The following is a 24,496-nucleotide window of genomic DNA, read 5'->3' on the forward strand; positions in this document are numbered from 1 at the left end:
CATCATAATGTTTTTTCCTTTGTTATCTTTACTAAAAGTAACTATTTTTCAAAAAAAAAAAAAAAAAAAAAAACTTTTTCGGTTTAAAAAAAAAAAAAAAAAAAAAAAAAAAAAGTCTTTCTTCAGACTCATTTTGAGCAATGCATACAAAACGAGTATATCAGCAGCACAGTGTGAAGCAGCCTCTCTTCAATGAGACCATTCTACACTGATAATGCAGTTTATCAAAATAAATAATACCTAGAGCCTTAARAGAAAAACTATCATGCAACAAACCCTACCAGAGGCTTCCAGGAAAAAAAAACAGACTTTGGTACTATCAGCTATTTGTCTGCACTCTCTTTACATCCCAATTCTGCAGTTCCTGACTCAAATCTCAGTTTCTGCATGCGAGAAGTTGGTACCTGCAGGTTTACTGTTCGCGCCCGGCTTTGGCTGCAAAAGCCCAGGCTGGGTTAAACTCGCCCGGGTGAAGGGTGCCAGCCCAGACCCCAAGCAGATCCAGCTTAAGCAGAGAAGCGAGCGGCAGGTGAGTGCCCGAACGGGCGGGGAAGCCCTTCGGGCCGCCGCCCGCAGAGGCGAAGTTTGCGCGGGGCCCTTCCTCGGGCGCCGAGCCGGCTCGGCAGCGCCGCGCACCGCACCGCACCGCCCCGAGGCCGGGCGCGTGTCTGAGCGGGGCTCGGCTGGCGCCAGCGGGCGCGAAGGTCGGCGGAGAAGGAAGGCGGCCTCGCGCCGCAGCCCCGGCCGCCCCGCGCGGCCCCGCGCAGAGGGTCCCGGAGGTCGCTTTGAGCAAAAGCTCCCTCCGTGCACGAACAAACCCTATAAACGCATCTTCGGGAGGAGAAAACGCGGGGGAAGGATAAATARAAGGAAAACAAATTGCACGCTGCCGGGCTGCCGCGGGATCGTGCGAGCGGCCCGCGCGGGGCTGCGGCGTGCGGAGGGTCTCCCAACGCGAGCTGGGCTGCATTTTCCCAGCCGCGGAGGAAGCCCCAGAGCGGAGGGCACCGGCCCAGCTTCGCTGTTCTCTCCTTCCAGAGGCACCAGACGACCCAGAGCGACCCGCTGCGCGCTGCAAACGCGCCGCGGCCGCAGCCGCAGCGGTGCCGGCAGCAGGAGCAGCACCGGGGAGAGCAGGGGTGGAGAACAGCCCTTTGCCCGGGGTCTCACGGGGGCTCCTCCCGGCCCATCCGAAAACGCCAGCGCYGTGCCGCCTGCTTTGCCACTTGCTTTTGCTCGCGGTGCCCAGCGGGAGGGCAGGACGCTCCGGCGCGCCTCGCTTTCCGAGATGCTGCCCGGTGAGCCCCCGGCGCGCGCGGGGAGCCGGCCGTCGTCTCCTTTACGACGTCCGCTGCTCCCGGTTTATTCTCACGTGAGCGAACCCGTCGGCCACCAAACGCGGAGGGAGTAATTCAATTTAATTGCCTTGGCTCCCGCACGACGCCCGCGAGCGCGCTGCGGAGCGAAGGCCGGGGCGGACGGGGCGGCCGCGCCGCCCGCTCGCAGCCCGGAGGCGGCGTCACCGCGGCTGCCGCCCGCCCCGATCAAACCTGGGAGCGAAACGCAGCCCCTGCAGAGAGGCACAAAACCCCGGCACGTCCCAYCCCTCCTCCGACACCGCCTCGCCCTCGGAAAAGCCAGCGTGGGAGCGGAGGGGGCTCCAGCCGAGCTCCCGTCACCCGTGATTTGTGGCGCTAATATGCCGGGGMGGGCAGGGAGGGGACGACGGGGTGACAGCGGCTGGCGGGAGCCGGCTCCTGGAAGCCAGCGAGCAGGGTCAGAGCTGTAACGCTGACGGATCTGGGGACCTGGTGCAGCACCRGGCGCAGAGGGAGGGGAGGGAAGAGAAAGGGAGCAGACGACGAGGGGCGGCGAACAGCGCAAACGCGTTCGGTCTTTGCACGGCAGCGTCGCACGAGCCTGTCGCAGAGGTTTCGGGAACCGGACCCCTCCGGCAGCCGGGCAGGGAGCGTCGCACCACCCAAGGGGGGACCAGCGGCAGCGCGGAGGAGCGAGGCCAGGCAAAAACGGGACAAGGGGACCGCGCAGCCGGGGCGCTGCGGGGCTTCTTAAAGACCATGGACGCTTGAGATGCTTAACCACAAGAATATCTCGGTTATCCTCACCGCGAGCGGCCCGCGCTCGCGAGCAGCTTCAAGGGCAGGGATGGCTCCCGGGCGCGGGGCCGGGGCGTGAACGGGGAGATCTCTCCAAACGCTGCTCCTCCTAGCCGCCCCCACGGCTCYTCCCCGGCACAGTTCACACCCGACACCGGCGGCGAGGCACACGCGATTAGCAACGGGCCGCAGCCAGGCCCGTTAAGGAGCCACTGCGTGGAGACAGCAACGTTTTGCTGGGAAAAGGGCAATTTAATTATCCTATCTTGTGTTTCGTGACAACGCAGGAACACGCTGCTCAGACACAGAGCGCGCTGTGCAGACAAATAGCATCATTTACAGCAATTTCAGCTCTGCCACTAAGATGAGGCGGCTCCTGGCTTTGCAGGAAGGCTGTTACTCGTGTTCACTTGCTTCCCCGGCAGCAGGAGCTTTTCCAGCCTCTGCTCCGGCAACGCCAGCCCCCTGGCTTTTTGCACCCGGGACAGCAAAGAGGTGCAAGAAAAGGGACAAAATGTATTTTTCTTTTTTTAAACACGTAAGAATCTTTCAAATTGCAAAACCCCCGGAGCGTTCAGTTCAGCTGCTGCATGCAAGTCCTCCATAAGGCTATTCCCTTCTCACCCATAATTAACATTCATCCACTCATCCAGACAAGCCCAAACTGGTACCTTTTCACCAGGCCCCTTCCCTAGCTTTCAGCGATCCCAGCTGAAACACAGGGTCTGAGCCACCCCCCGCGTTGCAAAACCCCAAATCTCAGCGACTCTCTGAGCCGGCGATTTACACAGGGAAGCGCTCGAGMTCCGGCACAGCCGAGCCGCCCGCGCGCTCCTTCCCACGGGCGCCTGCCGGGGCGGCGGAGACGCGCTAATTAGTGCCTTAATCAGAGTCGTTAGCTGGGAGAGCGCAGGTGCGGGGGCAGCAGCGGGGCTGAAACACGAGAGCCTCCGGCACCGCGCGCGACGTCGGGCCAAGCCGCACGGAGCAGCTGCTCCCCRGGACATCCCGGCCGCCGGCCCCGCGCCGAGGACGAGGAGAGCTGATGAGGCCGGCAGACGTCACGGCTTTTTCCACCCAGGGACTTGGTACCTTCAAATCCGGCGTCAACGCACGCGACTAAACCCAGGCTGCGGACAGTGCTCCAGCAAGGACACGGGTGCAACCCCCCGCACGTCGTCCCAGGCAAGAGGGCAACMCCCGGCCGGGGTGCCGCGGGGGCCCAGAACGTCCCCGTGCGGGATGCGCCCTCCTCCGCCCCGCCGTGCAAACCCCCGCCCGCCCCGGGCCAGCCGCCCCCCTGCCCCGGCGGCCCCGGCCGCCTCCCGCGGGATTGCAGCCGCTCGGCTGCCGCGTCCTCGAGGACCCTCCCGCGCCGCTGCTGCTCGCAGGGCCAGAGCCGCGTTGACAGCAGATAAGCGTGAGCGGGAAGAAAGGGACTTTCCAGCGAGGAAAGTTGTCTTCCTGTCACGGAATGGGAGCAAAGGAGAAAACGGATTTCTCTCGGCTTCCCACTCAACGCCGGCATCGTCCAAAAAGCCTCAACAGGCTCGTAGCGCCGTGGCCAAACCGCGCCTGGGGCCGGAAGGGGTCCTCCGACAGCAAACGGGGGCGGATTTTGTGCCAGCCCCGTCGATTCACGCTGCCTCAAGTTCCGCAGCAATGCTGAAGCCACCCGAAATCTCCGGGATTAGGAAATTCCCACGCCCCGGCACAAACCCAGCGGCAACTGCAAGCGATGAGCTGGCTTGTTCTCCGACCTGGGAAAYGACCCGACGACCTGGGTTAGGGACAGGTGACAAAAGCAGGGAGCTTTCCGCTGGCACCGGCACCTCGGGGAAGCCGGCACTGCTTCGGTTCCCGAGAGGAGCCCGCCGCCCGGGAGCGTTTCCCCCCAGGATCCCCCTAAAAAGCAGCTGCCAGGGGTCAAGAGTTGCAGACGCATCCTCAGCTGCACGGCTTCCCACGTCGCCTCTAAAGCCAACGGAGAAACGGGAATGTCGGCTACACGAGCACACGGACCAYGCCGGCAGGAGCCCCCAGGCAGTTCTTATGCTCTTCAGCATCTCCACATCCCAAAACGTGGAAACGTGCCGGCGCACGCCGCGGGCCGGCCGGGCTCGGGCATCGCGYTGACCCGCCCCGACGGCTGCAAAAGCACGTGCCAGGCGCAGCTGCCCCTCGCGCCGAGCTGAGCCGAGCCAAACCGAGCCGAGCCATGCCGCCCGCCTCCCCAGACCCTAGGCTAATGCCTCCTCCACCGGCGCAATTTCGGGCTCCGGACTGGGCCAGCACCCAGCCCTGCAAGCTTGGCTTTGCGGGCGGCGAGGGGCCGCAGCACCGCGGGTCCCAGCAGCGGGAGGTTTCTCACCGCAGCTGCGTCGTGCTCGCTGCTGGGCTCCGGGAAACCTCCCCGCACGGGAGCCCGCTGGGGCTGCTGCGGCCAGCGCGCGCGGGATTTGCGCCGCGGATCGGAGAGCCCGGGAGCGGTTGGGGAGGAGCGCACGCTAACCGAACCCAACCAGCCGTCGCCGAAAACAACGCGTCCCTGAAAGGTGCCCAAATCGGAGATGAGCAACGAGAGCCCAGACTGAAGGATGTTCACGCTGACGTTTCTTGGGTTGTTTTTCTTAATCAGACCCACTGTCAACACACAAAAACACACAACTCGCACCCTAGGGGCACTCACTCCTGACCCCGGCTCAGGAGCAGCGAAAACGCAATGATTCAACCTCTTCCTTCGCCGCGCAGGATCGAGCCCGGCGGGGCCGAGCCCTCCTGAGGAAGGGCAGCCTTCCTCCCCGTGCCCGCAGCCCCTCRCCGCCGCGGCTCCTCTAAACCCGCCGGCGGCGGCCGAGGAGAAAACGCTYGCGCTGAAAATCCGACCGTGCGTCATTCAACTCTCATTTTGATTGTTAAAAATTCATTAATGAGAGCAGATTGGTATTATATCGCTGCCTTAATTAAAGAGGGCTACGGAACAGCATTTTAAATAGCAATGTCATTTTCTAATTGACACGGCTACGTTATAAAGAAAAATACTTAAACAGAACTTGAAACTGAGCCGGCTTCTTCTGACGGCAGGGCTCATTTTGGCTTAAATTTTTAATCTGCTCATGAAATATGTACAGGCAAGGAAAGGGATAACGTTTCTCAAGGTGTACGATTCCTCTCGGCCGCGCCGGAGAGCTCCAAGGTTATCCTGGGGAGGAAGGCGGCCGGGAGATCACCCAGGCCGGGCGCTGGCCGAGCCGATTTTCACCCCGTGCAAGAGCCCGTCATCCAGACCCTCCGCGAGAGCCGGGAGCGACCCCCCCGCCCAACCCTCCGCCCCTCGCGCAGCCGGAAACAGCTTCTTTCGGCTAAACCCGGCGCCCCCTCCCTCCCTCCCTCCCTCGCGCGCGCTCAGCGCCTCTTCCGCGCGGTGTAAGGTGTTTCGTACACGCGACCTCCTCCAGCCTGCAGYTGATCCCGCACGTTTAAGAGCACAGACACCTCCTGTTTTCCACTTTGGAAAAAATCCGGCCACCGCTTCCAGTGCCAGGGCAGCAAATCAGGCATGAAAACTGCGGGAGGATGCCAGAAAGCAGAAGCGGCTGCGGAGCGGCGCGTCCCCCCTCGCCCGCGCGGGGCGCGAGCCGGGGCAGCGGTCCCCGCTCGTGCCTCCGGTGGGTCCTCCCACCGCCGGCGGCACCCCGCGCCCGCTCTCCCCCGGCGCGCGCGGGGCCGGGCAGAGCGAAGTCGCGCAGGAGCGAAACCCCGCGGGCCCGCGGGGCGGCTCCTTCGGGCGCTGCTGCAAGGGCAGAGACGCAGGTGCAGGAGCGATTTGGGAGAGGGAAACGCCAGCAAGGGACGGAGGCGGCGGCAGCTCCTTCGCGGCGCCTTTTGCACCGAGCCGGGCGGGCGCGCGCGGGCCGAGCACCCGGCTCCGGCGTCTCCTTCCTGCCGCGAGGGGCCGGGGCCGGGGCCGTCCAGCTGGCTCGCGCGGGGGCCGGCCGGGCTGTTTAATCAGCGAGAGCGATTCGGCCGTGATTTCTTCTGACCAAACATTACAGATGCTCCGTTTCGAGCCATCTGGCAGCAGCCCGCGTTCGCTGCCGCGGCGCCTCGCGGCCCCGGGAGCGGAGCGGCGMGCGCGAGCAGGAACGCGCGGCCGGACGGCGGGGGCCGAGTCCCCCATCGCCGTCCTCCCCGACGGCACCCCGAAGCCGCCGCSTCTCGCTCTTCGTTTTTAGGGCCAAAAAGCGACGGGTCCGGCCAAAGCTGCGGACGATATGGAGCCGCCGCAGGACGGGGCTGGACGCGCCGGAGAAACCCGACTCGGCGCCGGCACCGGCCGTCGCGCCGCCAGGGCAGGCGAGGCCGGAGGGAAACCGCAGCCGCGGAGCCTCGCAGCCTCGCGAGCGTTTTCCCCGTCCCCGCTCGGCGGCTYGCTCGCGAGAGCCGGAGCAGGGCTCGGTGCATTAAAAATAACTGAAGGGAAGGGCTCGCACTTCATTACTTTCGACAGAACTGGGTCTCGGTCACGCCAAGCGGCCGCCGCGGCAGCGCCGCCCGTGCCGCCGGCCCCCGCTGCAGCTTCTCGGTGAACCGCAGAGAGTTAAAGGCTGGCGGAGGCCCCGAAGCACGAGCTTTATGCATATGTAGCCAGTGTAATACAATTATGCATTAATATATAACCAACAGTCACGGTAATATAACATTACAGTAGGTAGATTATCCCATCTCCTGTAATTTATTATTGTTATTTGTAATCCATTAGTGTCCGGAGCTGAACCGGGGTCGGAGCGCGGCGTCCTGGCACACTTCAGCCCACCGCGGCACGGACGGGCCGCGGCGGGGAGGGAGGGGGGGGAAACGCAGAGGGTCGCGCCGAATCCTGCCCGGGGCTGCCCCAGCACCAGCACCCCCAGCACCCCGGCGTCGMGGCGGGCGCGGGGCCGCCGATCCGGCCGGGATTGCCGCCGAGGAATCCCGGCTCGCCGCGCAGGGGCAGGAACAAAGCCCAACTGGTTCGGCGCCGCCGCCGATTAATCTTGATCGACACCACCCTCCGCAGTGAGTCATCCCCCCGAAGTCAATTTACATTTTTATTAAATCGCACAGGAAAATTAGAAGCGTTATTACTTCCCTCCGATTCAATACGCGTTCTGCGTTCCCCCACCGTTCACGGGGTGGGAAAACATCGCGGCTTTCCGGTTTAACCGTTTCTTCCCAGCTTTCCTGACCCCAAAGCATCCCTCGGTACGGCCTGGAAATAAATCAGATTGGCCTTCGCATTACGGAAGTAGGAGAGAAACCAGATACCTCCAGGGAAAGCCGAAGGGGCAGCGGCGCCGCTCGCCCGGAAGGGGCCGCGGCGGAGGGAAGCGGCGGGCGGCCCCGCGCGCGGGACCGCGGCGCGCTCGGCCCGCCGAGATAAAACCGCGCGCGTGCCTGCACGCCGGGCGGGACGAAAGGGGCTCCCCGGGGCCATCGGCGCCTCTGTGCTCGCGCGTAGGTTTAGTGGCGTAAAAAAAAAATTTTTTTGTAATTAATATTTGCTCGAGGGGAAGGCCCAAGAGCTCCCACCGGGATCGCGTCTGTTTAAGCGGGTACTCGGATGGAGAGTCCTTGCTCCGAAGAGCATTTAATCTGACTTGGTCAGAAAATTATTTCTCCAAGACAAATGCTCTTAGGATGAAACTATTGCTCAAGGATGAACGCCGGCCGTTTGCAACAGCCAATCAATTTCAACTGCGTTTCCTGCGGACGGAGCAAGAGGAAAGWAGGGAATTTCCATTTTGTGATCAAATTCTGAAAGTCCTGTATTTTTCTCCTAAATCAGGACAAAAGCACGGTTTGAAACGTCTGCGCTTGCAGCCAAAGGGGACGATTCCAAGTTGCAGCCGCACGGTTCGCAATTCAATCAGCTCGGCCGCAGACAAGGCCCCGGGGCTCACCGAAACCCGAGCGAGCTGCCCAAGGCCGAAGGAGAGGTGCAGGGGCAGCGCCCCGAGCGCCGCGCGGTCCCCCGGCCCCCTCCGACGGCGAGGAGGGCGAAGCCCCCGGTTGCGCCGGGCCGGCTCTCCACGCCACGGGGATGCTCTTTGCTCCGGGAGCCTTTTGCAAACAGGCAGCTGCTCGGACCCGGCTTTACACGGGGAGAGCAGGGTCCGCGCCGCCCCCTGCCCCGGGCTCTTCTCCCGGGCTGCAAAGCAGCCGCGAGCGGAGCCGGGAGAGGGAATCCCCTCGCAAGCCGGGTCGGGGGGAGGCAGGCTCCCCGCTCGGCGGGGTGGGAGCGGAGGCGAGAGGCGGCTTTGGATTTCCCAGGCTGCCTCGAAACGGCCTTTCGTGAATTCCTCCGGTGCCTGCAGCATTTCTAAAGTCCTGTTTTTCCACTCCAGCTGCCCCCCCCCCCGCCTTGTTTTCCTTCTCCGGCTGCTGACCCAGATTTCATAATGAATGAATCCATGCAGCGCTCTTCAGACTTTAATTATTTTTTCACTTTTTCTCATCATACATTATGCATCAATAAAAAAAAAAAAAGGAACGAAACACAGCACAATTAATTTAAGCTTGAATGGTTAACTCCTGCCTATCACTAATAGCAAAAGTGTCTGGAAATTGCAGCTCTTACTTTAGACCTTGCATTAACGCTGGAAATGAAAACAAACAATTTTTAAGAGGCTGCGGCAGGCCGCCTCAGACAGCGGAGGGCAACTAATGTATCTCTTTGTAAGGACTTCTTTTCTGTGCTCTTTACGGGGAGCCTCTGCCCCGTACCTGCCCCCTCCTCCCCTGCGCTCCGAGCCCCGCGCGGGGCCGGGGCAGCGAGGCAGCAGGTCGCCCGGCTGACAGCGCGGCCGAATCCGAGCAGCTGCTTTCGCGGGCGAGCTCTTCGCCGGAGCAAATCCCCCCCTGGGGATCCGGAGCAAATCCCCCAGCCGCRGCTGGTTCGCTGGATCGCTCGGAGCGGCGACCGTGGCAGCGGCGAGCACGCGGCCGGCTTTCCTAAACTGCGCCTCCAGCCCTCCCTCCGCTTCCCCGCCGCCTTCCGGCCCCGCGCGCCCATCCTGCAAAGCACTCAGCACCCTCTGCAAAGCGCTGAGCCTCGCCAGCCCCGGGCAGGCTCAGAGGGGAGCCCAGGAGCGGGCGCCGGGGCAGGGGGTCGGGCTCCCGGTGGACCCCGGCGCCCGGCCAGGCTGCGGCAGCACCCTGCCAACTCTCTCCATCGTGAAATCCCGCCTGCCCTGGGACGCCAGGGAAGCTGGTGGAGACCCACCCTCACTGCTGACAACCACCTGGACAGCTCCTCTTCTCCTAAACGGTGAGACTTCAGTAACTCCAGCTCCTGGGCACAAGTCACCCAGGCGAAGCCCCCCTCCGGGTTAGACCCACCGGAGAGGCGTCGTCCCACCCTTCCCAGGAAGGGGAGAAAGACACCTCCAGGAGAAGACCAGCACCCACCTACTCTATCAATCCTGACCCTTCCAGCCCAAATCCTACCCCTGCTGCAGCCAAACAGCACCTTAAGGCTGGTCGGGATTTGACCCTGGATCTGCAGAGCTCTTCCTCCAGCYCTGCCCGGGGCTCATCCTGCCCTCTCGGCACTGCGCGCGCTTAGCGACGGCGGCAGGAGGGTGAGGAACACCCGGCCAGCCCGCCCCAGCCCTCCCCGCGCTCGGGCGCGCTTGGTTTATGTCAAGTGGATCTGATTTCGTACTATCGTACAGTACTAAAGCAGCCCACGTGCAAAATATGTGATCGAAGCCATGGGAAGCATATGGAAAAATATCTCTAAGCACAAACACCGACCTACTGCGTGCGAGCTACTGAAAGCCATAAATCTATGAAAAAGGGGGGACGGGGGTCACCAAACCCGAACGCGCGCCTCCTCGCAACCCCGCGCGCTGCCCCGGCGGCAGCGGTAGCCGCCGAGCTTCCCAACGCCTTTGCAAGAGGTTTCCCGGGCACCAGGGAGAAAGGAGGTGAGCAAGCGCTGACCGGAGCTCACCGGAGGTTTCCGAGCCGCCCTGCTCGCCGGCGGCCCCGCCGGAGCCTCCTCCGGGGCGGCCAGGCCACGGAGCACGGGGCCACGGTCCTCCCCGCCGCAGCCCCGGCTGTCCCCTGTCCTCCCTCCCGCGCGGATGCAGGAGCGGTGCYGGGAGCCACCGCGGCCGGGGACGGTCCGCTCGCGAGGGGCTGAGGCACCTGAACCCACCGATTTTCATCAGTCCTTCTGGCAGAAGGAAAGAATAATCCTTGGGGAAAGATGTTTTTGGAGGCTGCTGAATTTTTCTTGGCACTGCTCAGCGCAGCTTTGATTCATTCGAAAATCCCAAGCATTTTAATAGAGCCAGAATATTTGCTCGGAGGATGACTAGCCCTCCGCAAAATCGTTTCCAGCCTGCGAGGAGCCGGCGCATCGCGAGAAAGCCTTGAGCTTTACGAAGGCGCTCGCAGCCAGCATCCGCAGGCCCCAGGCTCCTCCAAACGCTTCCTCCTTCCACCTGCCRCGACGCTGCCCCAGCTGCCACGGCCGGTGGGACCCCCTGGAGCAACCCAGGGTGGGGGGAAAGGCTCCACGATGCTCACAAGCATCCCCGAGAGCCCCTCGGTCCTCAGCCTGCTTCCAGCAGGCGGCCAATTACTCCAGCCACCCTGAGGTCCACGTGGCTATGGGTGCTCCACCAAGGCTGGGTGCCATTCACCCAGCGGGGGTAATTTCTGCTCTGCTCCCACACAGCTTTTGGCGGTGGCCCGTCTCCGCAGCAGGAGCTGCCAGCGGTGAGCAGCTTCTCTAACCTTCTCCTATGTTGACTTTGGCTGGCTTCAGTGGTGCCTCTTCCTTGGGGCCACCTCGCAGGTGGTCAGCCAGCGTCGGCAGACTATTTTCCCTCAGCCCAAGGGCAAAGGACTAATTTTTTTTTTCGCCCTTTCATCTATTTTAAGATCAGACACCTAAAATTAGCACCATTTGCACAACAGGCCTCTGAGCTTCAAACCTGCCCTCCCCAAACAGCAGCTGAAGCAAGTTGCCATTTGAAGCATTTCTACAAACTTCTCCAGCCATCAAAATAAGTAAATAAATAAACAAACACTAACCACCTAAGCCAAACCGTTTGCTCCAGGGGGATTTAAAAATAAATGTACCTGCATAAACACTGCTGCCCACCTCTATTACCAGCAAAGAGCAGGAGCCCAACCCCTCGCACAGGGCCCCCTTCTCTGCAAAACCTCGGCCGTGCTGAGCACACCACAGTCGCTTCTCAGAGGCTGCTCCTTCTGGGGACAAAGGGGAAAAGCCAGCAGATGCCAGATCACCTGCGTGGGAGGTATTTTCCAAGAACATAAAAAACTAAGGAGGTCTCACCCCCCAAAAAAAAAGCTAAGCCGGGACTGAGCAGGCAGACGGACAGGGGAAGACTCGAGAGATGCTCAGGCTTTGAAGTCCACGGGTCTTGGTTTGCCTCTCTCAAAAAGGCAAGCGGATGAGCCTGCGCTGGGATGCGAACTGGCCATTCCCGAAGCCCTGGGTGCTCCAGGAGGAGCAGGATTAGGCCCCGGGGCTCATCGCACCCTGGTGTTAACGCTCCTCGAGGGTGGGTGCGYGGCAGTCTGAACGGTGGAGTTATTGCCCGCACAGACCTTGCTCGCAACGAAACTCTTGCTTAATATTTGTAAAGTACCGCGGAGTTAATTAATTGCCGTTAGTTCATTAGCTAGACTTTGCCCGTCTAAGCCCTCACTGCGGTGCGCCCCTGCAACAGCCGCCCTCCAGGAACGCCCCCGCGCTGCCAGCTCGCTCGAGCAGCCTCGCGGGAGCAAAGYGCCCCGGCCGCCCCTCGCTCGGCTCCCCCGGGCAAGGCGGCGCGGGAGACCGAGGCCGCCGGAGCCGGCCAACAACAACAAACTCGCGCGCGCGAGCGACAACGGGGGARGAAAAAAAAAAAAACGCAGCGAGGAAACGCTATTCAGCGGGGCTCTTCCCGAGCGCGCACCGCGAATACCGCCGCGGCCGCCTCCGGCTCGCTCGCTGGAAGGGAATTCGGCACCTGCAGACGGGATCGTCTCCCGCTTCGGCGGCCGCTTCCAAGGCGAGCGCGTAGCCGGGCCCGGAGGTCCTGCACGTCGGGGCTTTCAAGCCKCTCCGAAGTATTTCTCTCTTCTCTTTTTTTTTCCCCCCTTTTACTAGCCTAACACGTGATTTGCTCGCCACCCGCATTCAGCATCTCCATCACCACTATTCGGTCCCCTGAAACATCCAGCGGCAGTCGTTCCGCTGCCTGACCACGTATTTTGGGCAAAGCGGAGAAATCCCTGCAACTATCCTTTTTTCGCACCRGAACAAACCTTCCCTTCCGTCGCTTCCTCCTCCAGGGGCTGTGCAGGTCGCAGGATTCGGCCCTCGCCTCGGAGCGCGCCGGGCCGGCAGAAAGCCAGGACAGGCTTCAGACACCACCAAGTTAAAAATACCTATCTTTTTCAGGCAAAAGTTCAGTCCCCAAACGGTAAGAGAATCGGGAAAAATGCGGCGGGCCCGGCCGGTGGCCGGGTGCCAGCGCGAGAACCTCCCTTCGGAGGAATCTGCACAAGGAGTCTCAGCTAATCCACCCAGGACACACCAGCATTTCTTCCTGGTGTTACTGGGTTGGGTTTTTTTTCCGTCTGCTCAGCAGATCTGCCGTTCGCCGGGAGCGCGCGGGCAGCGAGGTCCTGCCAGGAGCCCGACGCCGGGTGATGGCCGGAGCAGCAGCCTCGGGACCTGGTTTTCTTGGCACGAGGCCGGGGATTACAGTAGATTGAACGAAGGAGGCCGGTGCAACAGCTAGCAAGAGCACACAGCCTTCCTCAAAAAAAAAAACACAAAAAAAAAGAAAGTGCCTCAGTTTCCCCATCGGAAGTGGGGGGCAAACCGCGCCTCTCCTCCGGCTTTCGGTGCACGGCCACTCACATCTTTCGGGTAAATCCCGCGCAACCCCAAGCAGCGCCGCTTCGTTCCTGGACACCCGCTTTAATTACAGGTACCGAGTTGGCTCCTGCCTCTCCCAAGAGCCGTGAGCTAATTTCCCGATCCCCTTTCTCCGAGGGTCTCAGGAGCGCCGCGCCGCTGCCGCACGCGAACCGCGGGAGCCGGCGCTGGCCAGAAGGCCCCAGGCGGGGCCGGCACAGGCTCCTGGGGGCACGTTATTTTCCTTCTTTTTCTGTTTTTCAAACAAGGGGGAAAAAAAATTAAATCATCCCCCTAATTCCAGGAAAAGCAATCTGCARGCGTTTCCCCGCAGCACTTTATCTGCGTCTTTATTTCTCCTCCGCAGCCACGAAGGCGGCAGCGCCCGGGGCACCGCCGRGCTCTCGCCTCGCAGCCCGCCGCGGCCCCGGCTTCGCACCGCCGCCGCTGCCTCCGCTCTTGCTGCCTTTGATTTAAATCGAGCCACGAGACAGTCTGCTGGAAAAGAAATCGTCAACTGCAACGGCAATAAAGTGAACCGCGAACCAGAGGGTCTCGGCTGGGCCGGCGGCTGAAGGTGGCAGCAGCCCCTCGGATCCTCGCCCCGGGGACAAGGCATCCTTCCTCGCCCCCCGCTGCTTCCCCCCCCTTCCCAGGCTTCCCAAAGATAAAAAGAGGAGGGGAAAAAATAAATAAATGTGTGCACGCCTGCCCCCCCGCACGGGCCGGCCCCGGCCCCGGGCGAGCGTTGCGGCACGCAGCGATGCTCTCCCGTTCCTCTCTTGCAGGATTAGGCACGCGTCTTCTCCCGCGCCGCTTCGCGGAAGGCAGAGAGGCGTCTCGCTGCTGCGGCCCCCCCGGGGAAATCTCCCCCTCCCTCCGCGCCGCGCTCTCGCGGCCTGGACGGCGGGCGAAGGAAGCTTTCCTGCATCTCAGTCTGCTTGCGGGCCCCTTCTGCATCGCTCCCGCCGCCGGAGAGGCGCTTTCCAGCACCGAGTCACCACGGGCCGAGCCCCAGAAAACGCCCGGGCCAAACTCCCACCCCCCCGTTTCGCAAGCGGGAGCATCGTTGTGAAATCCAGCTCCTTCAAACAGGAGAGCAGGGCAGAGCAAGGGCGAAAGCAGCCACAGGTGCTCTGCCCTCGTCCGCCCGCTTTGGCGGCTTGCAATCACCGTTTCCAGCATTTCTCGCGTGGCTTTGGGGTTCTTTTCCCCCCTTCTCTTCCTGATTGCTGCAGAAGAGATCCCAGCGAGCAGCGGAGAGCAACGCTTCAGAGCGGCAGAGCTTTTCGTTTTGACGTCCCACTCGCACACGTAAGGCCGAGCCCACGCCGCAGCGCCGGCAGCAGGGCGGCCACAGGCTCCGGGTACCCGAAACCGAATCCCGTCGCTCTTCCTCCCTCTAAGCTCTCCCCACTACGGTAATCAGTGTTGGTTATAACTGCAGACTGCGCTTTTTTAACTGTCAACCATGCTGCAACTTTTTTTTTTTTAATTATTATTAATTTGGGGGCTTTAAAACTATAGAGGAAATCATCCAAAAGAAGTTTGTTCAACTAGCCTGTCAGTTGGAGGAAGTAAAATTAAAACAGAAAGGAAAAAAAAAAATCTGAATCTTAATAAATCATACTCCACACGCACAAAATCGGCGAGATCTGGGCACGCCTCCAGAGCCGGGCAAACAGAATATAACGGAATAAGGGCTCTCACCCCAAAATCCCTTCCCGCGGCTCGGCGACGGGGCCAGCCCCCCTCGTCCGAGCTAAGGCACCTCCAAAAACTCGCCAGCGGAGGGGCACGGCCAGCCGCTCGACTTGGCTCTCGGGACGAGCCTGAAACCCGCCGCGTCGCCCCACGGCTGCCCGGGGCTGGTCCGGGCAGCCCCACGGGGCGCCCACCCCGGGCAAGAGAGCCTCGCGAGTGCCCACGCGGGAGGGAAACGCAAAAAAATAAACCTCAGATGTGGCCTTATCGGGGGGGAGAGGAATAAAAGCAAAGAAAAAATGCAAAAAAAATTGCCAAAAATTGCAAAAAAAAAAAAAAAAGACTTGCAAAAATATTGCAAAAAGAAAAAAGAAGGGAAGAGGCTGAAGGAATAAGGGTAAAGATGTTGGAATAACATCCCCCAGATACGCAAGCGCACTAAGTGGGAGGCAAAAAGCAGGAGCCAAAAACCAGAAGGCAGCAGCCGAGGCTCCGGCCGGTGCTTTCAGCTCGCGGCACGGCCCCCGCCCGCACACGGATGCCGCCCGGCCAGGCGCGCAGCTCGCCGGAGCGAAGGGGCAGGGACGGGCGAAGCGGGCGAGCGCAGCCCGGGCCGGGCAGGGCACCTCCGGCAGCTCCGCTTCCCAGGGCGGACGGCCGCCGGGCGGCTAAAGGGCGCCCGGTTCGGCTCTCCCGGCGCCCCCCGCGGAAAGTCCGCCGGGCGCCCTCCCTCCCTCCCGCCCCGGCCCTCGCCCGGCGAGCGGGGCTGCCCCTCCGCCGTAACGCGCGCCGGCGCCGGCTGCCTTCTCCCCTCCTCGGTGCCACCGAGAAGCCGGGCCGGGCCGCCGCTCTCCGGGGCTACGCGTACCGTTTTCTGAAAGCGGGCTGATGTCATCGACCGGTATTTATAATGCTGAAAACATCCCAAAGCGCCGTCTCTTCCAGCTCCCAAGCACACTGTGTACTCCTAATAAAATAATTGCAGTGATGAATAGCTCCTTATAACATTCCTCTTCCCCAGCTACCGACGGGGCCAAGAACGGGGATGGAAAGTCTTTTTTTTTTTTTTTTTTTTTTTTTTTTCTTCCCTAACACTCTTTTAAGGTACGTTCTGGATTTCACCTTTTTGCAACAAAACAGACACTGAAGACTTGGAAAAGATTCCAGCCCCGTTCCGAGCTGCGCTGCCAAGTATTTCCCCACCGTTCACGGACGTTAACTACAAGCTCCCTCTCGCCCAGCCCAGCCGCGTTATTGCCTTAATACTGAAGTCTGCAAATCRCCGCGGGTCACTCTCGGCCCTCGGTTAAACTTAGAGGATCTCGAACCCGCTCGATGAAACCGATGCGGACGGAGCCGCCGACCCCGGCGGCGCTGGCCCGGCCCACGGCAGGCTGCCGCGCGCGGGGTCCGCTCCGACGGGAGGCTCCTTTCCTCCCCCTCGGATACGGGGAAAAAGCGGTGGGGATTGATCGCCTGCTTTCAAATCCCGATGTGCCCACRATTTCCACGCTGGTAATTACAGAGACAGACCAATGCGCTGGTTTGGGGGGGAGTATTTTGATTTTTTGTTTTTGTTTTTGGTAGAGCCACTTCTGCCTCATTAACGTGCAAAGCTGCGTTGAGCCAGGGCGCACGCTGGCCTCACCTTCGCCCGCTGCAGCCTCCCTCCGCGTGCAAAGCGGGCGGTATTCCCAGCCAACGCCGGGGTCCTGCTCTCCGGCTGCTTCCCGCAGCACGGGAAAGTCGCTGCACCCAAAGATGCACGATCCCAGCACCACGGGAGCACGGCAGGGAAGGGGCAAGGACAAGAAAAAGGGGCATCCAGGCCAAAAAATCCATGCAATGACCCACGGCCTCCCATTTCCAAAGGCTAAACCTGCCTCTCAGACGAGACCCAAAGCAGAGGGAGCGACCTGCCACACGGCATCCGCTGGCTTTCTCCGTGAAACCAGAAGGAGCTGCCGGGCAGCCAAGAAATCAGATCCTAAAGCCGCCGCTGCAAACGCCCGGACACCTGCGCGCGCCTCCGTCCGCTGCAGAGCGCGGCAGCGACCGGCTCTGCGCCGCTGTCCCCAACGTACAGCCGGCTCTCAGCCGAAACGCCGGCAAAACCCTCTCGAACCGGATCGGTTGCAAGCAGCAGAGAAGACAGAGTCGGGGGGGGACGCGCGGCGCTGCCTTGCCCCGGGTCCCCGCAGCGCCCGGGGCAGCGAGCGGGTCCCCGCGCGGCGCCAGCCTCGGCGCGCGGCGGCCGGGCGCCCTCGCCGCCCCCGGCTCTGCTCCGGTGTTTAGATAAAGTCTCTGGCATTTACAAACAATAGGTATCGGCTGGCCGGCGGCCAGGCTATCTCCGGCAGGGATCGCGGCTGAGCCTTCCCGAGCGCTTCATCGAGGGCCGCGGGCGGTCGTCCCGGGGGTCTTCGCTCTCCCCCCGCGCCACGCTCGGCGGCCCGGCCCCGACGGGGGTCCCCGGCTCCCGCGGGCGCAGACCCGGGTCGCCTTCCAGCGGGGGCCGATTGCATCCCGCCGCCCACGGCCCCCCCGGCCCCGCTCCGCTGCGGGCTGCTCCCCGGGGAGCACCGGGAGCCCCACAAACGCCGCGCGCGCAGAGGATGACCGCCGAGCTGCGGGGAAAGCCGCTGCGCSGCGCGGGCTCCTTCGAGCAGGAAGGGAGGCTGGGCGGCCGCGGAGGTACAGGAAACCCCTTTCTACCTCRTGCATCGCGCCGCTTCCTCTGTATTTCTTTAACCTTTCACTCGGGGCCTGATTTATGCCTTCACACTGATTTTTCGCACGCGTGTACGTCCCCRCTCCACGCGCCGCAGCTCCGCGCGAGCAGAGCGCAGGCAGGAGCCGGAGGCAGGAGCCGGAGGCCGTTTCTGCGGGGAGCGGACGGCGAGCGCCCGCGCGTGCCCTCCGGGACGAGCCCGCTCCCGCGGCGGGCGATGCGCGGCTCCGAGCCGCCAGCAGCGCCCGCGCCTGCCGGGGGCAGCTACCGCGAGACCCCGCGGGCAGAGCCCGGCATCAGAGAGACTAGAGCTGGCGGGGGAGGAAAGGATCCACGTCCAGGGCGGCCCGGAGCATCCCAGCGGCGACCGTCGCGGGGCAGGAGCAGGGCCGGGGGGACGCTGCTAACGGAGGAACGAGCCCTTGCGAAGGCTGAAGGCTCCAGGGCAGCATCCGAGCCGGAGCAAGACGGTGCCTGGGAGCAGGAAAAGCAGCAGAGAAGCATCAGGGCAGGCGTGCAGGGATAAACCACGTATAAACACATCGACCCACTAGGCCTCCAGTTTGGGGCTTTTTTACCAGCCTYGCACTAACCGAGGGGGTTTCAAGTCCTAAAGCCCCACACGGTCCCATCCTTAAAGCCAACAACACCCGGCCCGGGGCGGCGGGGAGGACGGGAAAGCACGAAAGCGAGTGCGAGGCACGACAGCGCCTCGAAGCCCCCTCTCCATGGGGCCCGACGCGCCACTGCTCCGAGCCACCCGCTCCCAGCGGCCCGCGAGCCCCGCGCCGCCGCACGAGGGAAACGCGGCTGCAAAGGTTATCGCTGCGGTGTCTGACCGAGCACGAAAATCCAGCCCGGAAAACAGAAAAGGGAAAAGACGACAGAGGAATCGGAAGAAGGCGGGGGACGAGAGGGCTGCGAGGAACGGCCAGTTTGCCCACGAACTGTCTTTTCTTCAAGGAAGGCGAGAGGGCTCACAGCAAATGAAAACACGTTTCCATTTCAGGAGAGTTTCTGGGAAAATAAATGCCAGATCTGCTATAAAAGTTTATCTGCGTGCGCGAGAAAGGGAGCGAGCGCGCCTGACTACGGCATGGAGATGTCATTACTTCCATGCATCTGCCTTACCCAATTTTATTTAGCTGCTTTCTGCACCATTTCATGCTCATTCTGCTGCTGAGCTAGACAATTGCTTTATAACTCTAGGGTGCAATTTGACTGTCTGCGAGCCGCACGCACGCGTGCGCGCGCGGATGGAGCGGCGCCTCCTCGCGCCCCCCTCCCCTGCCACCCTGCTGCTGGGAGCGCGGGCTGAAGGCTTGCCGAAAAGATAAATAAAGAAATAACAGAGTGAGGCAAGGCGAAAATTAAATTAAAACTCTAAGCCACGGTCTCTAAGGCAGCACRACTCGGAAGCGGCGCGTGGGGAGCAGCGGACCCAGAAAGCGACAGCTCCCCRCTAAGAGTTAGGGGGAGGAACAACTCAGGTTGTTGCGGTGCGCTGATTTTTCCGTGCTTTGCTTTTCTATTTATTCATTTTTAACAGCAAAACCTTGTCAGAAAAGACACGTTCTCAGTTTCTGTGTCAGCAAAGGGGTGTTTTCCGAGGCTACGTTTTTTTTCTGCCTGAAAATCCGGGAGCAGTCGGCGCTGGCGCGCGCGGGGATCCTTCCGTAGGGCTTTTTAAATTCTTATTTGCAATGTTATTTCGGCTGCTTTGCGCTGCCTTGATGTTTGAGCTGCCTTCGGAGAGACAAAACCGCTCCTCCCTCCTCCTCTGCCCTCCCTCCAGGCACACGCTTTTCTTGGAGGAGGAGGAGGAGGAGGAGAGGGGAGAAATAAAATAAAAGACGAGCAAAGAGGAAAATGTCAGAAAGCTGCTTTTCGTGCGCGTGTCAAACGTTCAAAGTTATTCCAGAGTCTAGTCTTTAAACGCAATAAAATACAGCAACTCCTGACAAAATCGATTAAAACAAAACCACCCAGGCAGTTCCCCGACGGCTCCGCACCGAGGCCGAGCGCCCACCTGGGCCATTTCGGAAGCGATTACGGTGCTGCCGGGCCGGATCCTGCCGCCCCGCCGCGTCCCTCCGCTCCGGCGGAGCCCCGGCTCCTCCGCCGCCGCACGGCCGCGGCGAGGATGCTCCGCGGCTCCCGGGCGCCCATCCGGGGCCGACCCTTCGCCCTGGGCTGCCAGCGGCCCCGGGAGCTTCCCGAGCACCCCCGGGGCCCAGGCGCCCTGCCCCGCAGCACCGCCAACAGCGCTTGTTTTGTTTCCTTAGCCGCCCTGCAAAAACAAATAAATAATAAATAAATAAATAAAACCTCAGCCGGGTGGCAGGAGCCTGGCTTACGGGAATCCACCCCTGCTCCCAGGAAGCAATACTCCAGCAGAAAGGTTTTTAACCCGTTTCTTAATAAATATTTATTTTCACGTTCAAGATGTGGGTGGAACGGAGCCAGGGTGTATTTTCCAGTGAAATGTTTTGATTCCCCCCCTCGATTTTTTTTTCCGCCCCCCTCCAACAGGAGCAAAATGCCAACGATAATATTTGCAATGAATAACTAAAATTCTGCGGCTTTCTCCCCCGCTCGCTTTTAAATAAAATGCCCTAAATACGAGAAGTACAGACGCTCTCTCAAACGCAGCAGGACGACGTGGAGTAAATTCACGGACTCTCAGAGGATTTATTCAGCTGTCACAGCCAAGATGCGGGTAAAGAGAAAAATTCCTTTCCGACTTGTTTTGCATATGTCAACCGGGCGAGGTCAAGCCCTGCRTTACACTTTAGCGAGAAAGAGCAGAACCCTGCGCGCCGCCTCGTGCTCCTCCAGGGACGCGGTCCCGCGCGTCTCCAGCGGCCCCAAGGAGCTGCTGAGCCTCTTCCAGAGGCGGGTCACGGGATCCCGGTTTCCTYCCCGGGATGCTCAGACAAGGGCTGGCACCTTCTCCGGGTTTCGTCACGTCTCTCCCTGCAGCCCTTGCTGCCAGCTGCGACGCGAACGCAGGCGGCCCAGGGCAGAGGTGGGAGCGCGCGGTCGCTCCCAGCCTCCTGTCCGGCTCCTTTGCCTTGTTTGGGTTTTCCCGCGTTCCCGGCGGTTTCGTGCACGGCCAGTTGTCACCTCGCACCCCGAGCGGCCGCGACCGCCCCGGCAGCGGGAGCGGAGGACGGCCGGACCTCGTGGAGGCCGCCGCGCAGCTCCAGGAGGGAAGCAGCCAGCTCAGGCTTCGACAGCAGCCTCGGACACCGATCAGCTGTTTCGTCCCTCCAAGGGCCTGACCCTCGAGGGAGGACGTCCTCAGCTCGCCCGCTCCCCTTCGCTCCCCCAGCACCCACCACCTCCTCGAGGTGCACGCGCAGCAGAATAAAAAGCAGCAAGAAAAGGCTTCCGATGGCCGCTGAGCCCTGGTGAAAGCACGACTCCCCGTGCACGCCGGCTTCCTTGGCGGTTCCCGTGCCCACCACCAGCTCGGGCCTGGCGAAACCCTCAGTCGCCGCCGCACCCCAGCRGCCAGAAGATCAGGACTCTCCCTCGCCTTGCCAGCTTCAGGAGCATTTGCACGATGGYGTTTTCTCAGTTTTCCCCTGCCAGGGGCCTAGGGACGGCGCAACCCCCAAYGAGATGTCCCTCATCATTTAAGACCTTGTAAAAGAGAGATCTGCAGCCCCAGAMAGCTACTCAGGAGGCGCCCGGTGGACCACGAGGTGTTTACGAGCCTCACCCAGCGGCCGCTCCGGTATCTGAGYGGCGCAGCTGTGCCGGGAAAGCCCGCTCGCCGGCAGACGTGACCGCAGGCAGAGGGGGCCTCGCCGCCAGAAGACCCCGATGAGCAGGCTGGAGACGTTCACCGGAGCCAGGAGAGCCCAGGGCAGAGCCGCGGCCCGGCCTCGGAGATGCACGGGGACGCGCCGTCCTCCCGGCAGCCTCTGCCTGGCATCTGCCCCCGGCTCAGGAGACGAGCAGGAAAATGAGATACTACTATTAAAAGTGCCCAGAGCTGGCCCTGCTTCCACCCATGACATCAGCAGGGTTATCTGAGTCGAACCGCGGGCAGCTCTTGGCCAGSGACCTCCTCAGTTATCCTTTTTAGGCCAAACTGAGCTGAGATTTTGCTGGGGCCACACGGTAACGGAGCTGGATCGTGGCCCCCGGCTGCTCTACCTCTCCAGCTAAGGCCGCCGCTGGTGCGCAAGGCAAACGGAAACCACGCAAGCTTCGCTATTTTCCCCTTCTCTGCTTGCGAACGGCAGCTCCCGGCCACGGGACAGGGCTGGCAAAACGCTTGCGCTCTGCAAGGCGAGGCCACCGTGCCCATCGGACCAGCCGGCCTCCCGCCACGYGCCGAGGCCCCGGCGGCCCCGCGCCGACCTCGCTGGCAAGGGCTTCGTGGCATCYCCGAGGCTTTTCTCGCGCTTCCCGGTTCCACCTGCCTCCTCCCACGAAGGACCCGCTGACCTTACAACAAAAGCAAAATTTTTCCAGCAATTAGCAACCAAAGGCCAGCAGATAAAGTTTAGGAGTCATTTCTGCAGCGGCACAACGCAAAGCAGGTACAAACCCGGATGGTGCATTTTAAACAGCTCCCGCAAGCAGCTGAGTCTGCTAATAAGCAAGTGATGTTAAGTTGTAACCCACCCCCCAGCCCAGCCAGTGCTGTCCYGAAGTAGCAGCGTTGTTTTTCCCCTGGATGCTCCACTAAACAGATCATTCCCARGGTGCTGAACAGCATGTTGCAAAAACCCACCCTCTCCTCGCACTCCCCACCACATGCACACACGCATTTAGAAATGAGCAGATAAATCAGTTGTTTTTCATTTGCACCAGYGTGAAAATCCTTACCCGAGACCGCAGCAAGGTGACACACGTTCCCCCTCTCCCCCCCCCGTCAAAGTCAACATGACTAATAACACAACGTTTTATTTAGCATCCGCAGCGTACCGAGAGMGCTCAGGTCTGGAAAGAAACGCAAGGATATATGTAGGGATCTGATCCTGCCCACATCAGCTGGGGGTTTGGACACTCTCTTCCACAAGAAGCATCAAAGGAAACGTAAATACTTAAGACAGCCGCCCCCTGAGATTAAACCACTTTTGTGCAGYAAGAGATAGGCACTCTCTGCCGAGGTGGGTGGGTATTTGATGACTCCAGACACCTGCATTTGATCTACCCAAAACGAGTCTGACTTAAAACCGGGATGAATCTGGGGGCAGACACTGCAGGTGAAATGCACTGAGACTAGACAGCAACTTTGGACAAGTCAACACAGCAGCATTTTTCTTTTCTTTTTTCTTTTTTTTTTAATCTCACAGCAATATCAATGAGGGGCACCATTAGCACAGTTTTGGGGAATGGCAGATCCCCACAGAGAGACCCAGCAGAGCACAGGGCCGGGCTTTCCCTGCCCAAGCCCCCYGGCCAGAGTGGTCCCGGAAACACTCCGAGTGGGCAGGGCCACTGGGGTGGCTGCAATAGGGTCTGTACTTACTGTTAGAAAGGAACAAAATAAATTGCAATTCTTAATAAATACATAAATAAATAAAAAGAATCCCAAAGGYTGAGTGCCAATTTAAAGCCAAGAGAAGTCCGAGTGCAGGGGCTGCTCGGGGCAGAAGCGGCGCCAGTGCCACCGCCGGCCGATCGCCCGCGCCTTGCGGTGAAGGCGGCAGGATTGGCCCCCTCCTGCCCTCTCGCCCGGCCTCGGCTACTTCGCTAAAACTCCCCCCTACCCCGCTCCGAACACCGAGCTCTGGAATATCGCTCCTGAAACCAAGGCACACGGAGGCATCTGCCTTTACAAGCCAAGACTTGACTCAGCCGCTGAGACGATGGCAAAACCCGGCTAGGAATAGATAGTAAACGTAACCAAAAAAAAAAAGAGGAAAAAAAAAAAAAAAAAAAAAAAAAAAAAAAAAAAAAAAAAAAAAAAAGAGGAAAAAAAAAAGAGAGAGGGAGCGAGCCGGCAGCAGGCTCCAGGCGCGCCGGGAGCCGCGGCAGGGGGGATGACACGGCGGGCAGGAGGCGGCGGCTCTGCCCGCTCCCCTTCCCTCTGCTCGGCTGCGCGCCCCAGATGCCGGCAGAGGAAGGTGGAGAGGGAGAAAAGGCGGCGGCGAGAGCGAGCAAACCCGAGAGGGGACAGCGAGGGAAGCGACACGGCCGGCTCCGCGGGCGCCGAGCGCCGCGGCGGCACCGAGCCCGGGCAGCGGGGCCCCTTTCCCGGTGCCTCGTTTGAAAATGCCGCTTGCGCCGGCGTCGCTGCGCTCCTTCTCCCGCTGCCTCCACCAGCGGCCGCACGCCCGGCCCGGCCCGGCTCGGCCCGGTCCCGCTCGCCCTCCACCGGGGGCCGCGCCGCCCTCGGCCCCGCAGCGCCCCGTCCGCCCGCGGCGAAAAAGAAAAGGAGAGGRAAAAAAAATCGAAATAAATAAGAAATAACGAAGCGCGCAGGGGGGCAGCTAGGGCAGGCCCGCGCGGCACTCTCCCAGCGGTGCCCCGGCGCTGACACCGAGCCGCCCTCGGCGGGGGCAGGGGCGCAGCGCATCCCCCGGCCGCGGCCGCCCCCTCCCCGGCCGCCGGCTCGGCCGCCTGGAAGGGAGGAAGGGGCAGCTCGGACGCTTCGTCTTTCTTTTTTCGATTTTTTTCTTTTTAAGAAAAAAAAAAATCCCCCCCCTCCCGCGCCGTAGGAATTAAGCAGCTTTTCGAAACAAAACTCACCCAGCGGCAGGAAGTGTTTGGTGTCCATAGCTGGTGTTTAACTCATGCCAAAAGGATTGGTGAAGAGCGGCGGAGGCGAAAAACACACACACACGGCGCGCACAGGGGAGGAGAGAGAAATCAAAGCGAAAGAGGGAGAGGGAGGGGGGGAAGGGAGGCAAAAAAAAAGTTCAGCCGCGCATCGGCGGGCTCCGCGGCGGCGCAGGCAGCGCGGCCGAGCGCGAGTTGTTGCAAACTCCCAACAACGTAACTCCGGCACTTGTGTCGGCTCCGCGCCGCGCCGAGCCGCGCCGAGCC

The 24,496-nt window shown here is 61.3% G+C and overlaps 1 protein-coding gene across 1 annotated transcript in view; it reads right to left on the reverse strand.

Moving 5' to 3' along the window:
* RXRA (retinoid X receptor alpha) overlaps positions 1–24,482 on the reverse strand; it is a 111,514-nt gene extending 87,032 nt beyond the window's left edge. Inside the window, exon 1 of the mRNA XM_085325268.1 lies at positions 24,200–24,482. Coding sequence (XP_085181394.1) covers positions 24,200–24,227 — 28 coding nt within the window. The 5' untranslated portion in view covers positions 24,228–24,482. The remainder of the gene's footprint in view (positions 1–24,199) is intronic.
* Positions 24,483–24,496: the final 14 nt, after the last annotated feature.

This window comes from Rhea americana, unplaced genomic scaffold (genome assembly GCF_003343005.1).
Source record: "Rhea americana isolate MKP2758 unplaced genomic scaffold, rheAme1 scaffold_97, whole genome shotgun sequence".
NCBI lineage: Eukaryota > Metazoa > Chordata > Aves > Rheiformes > Rheidae > Rhea > Rhea americana.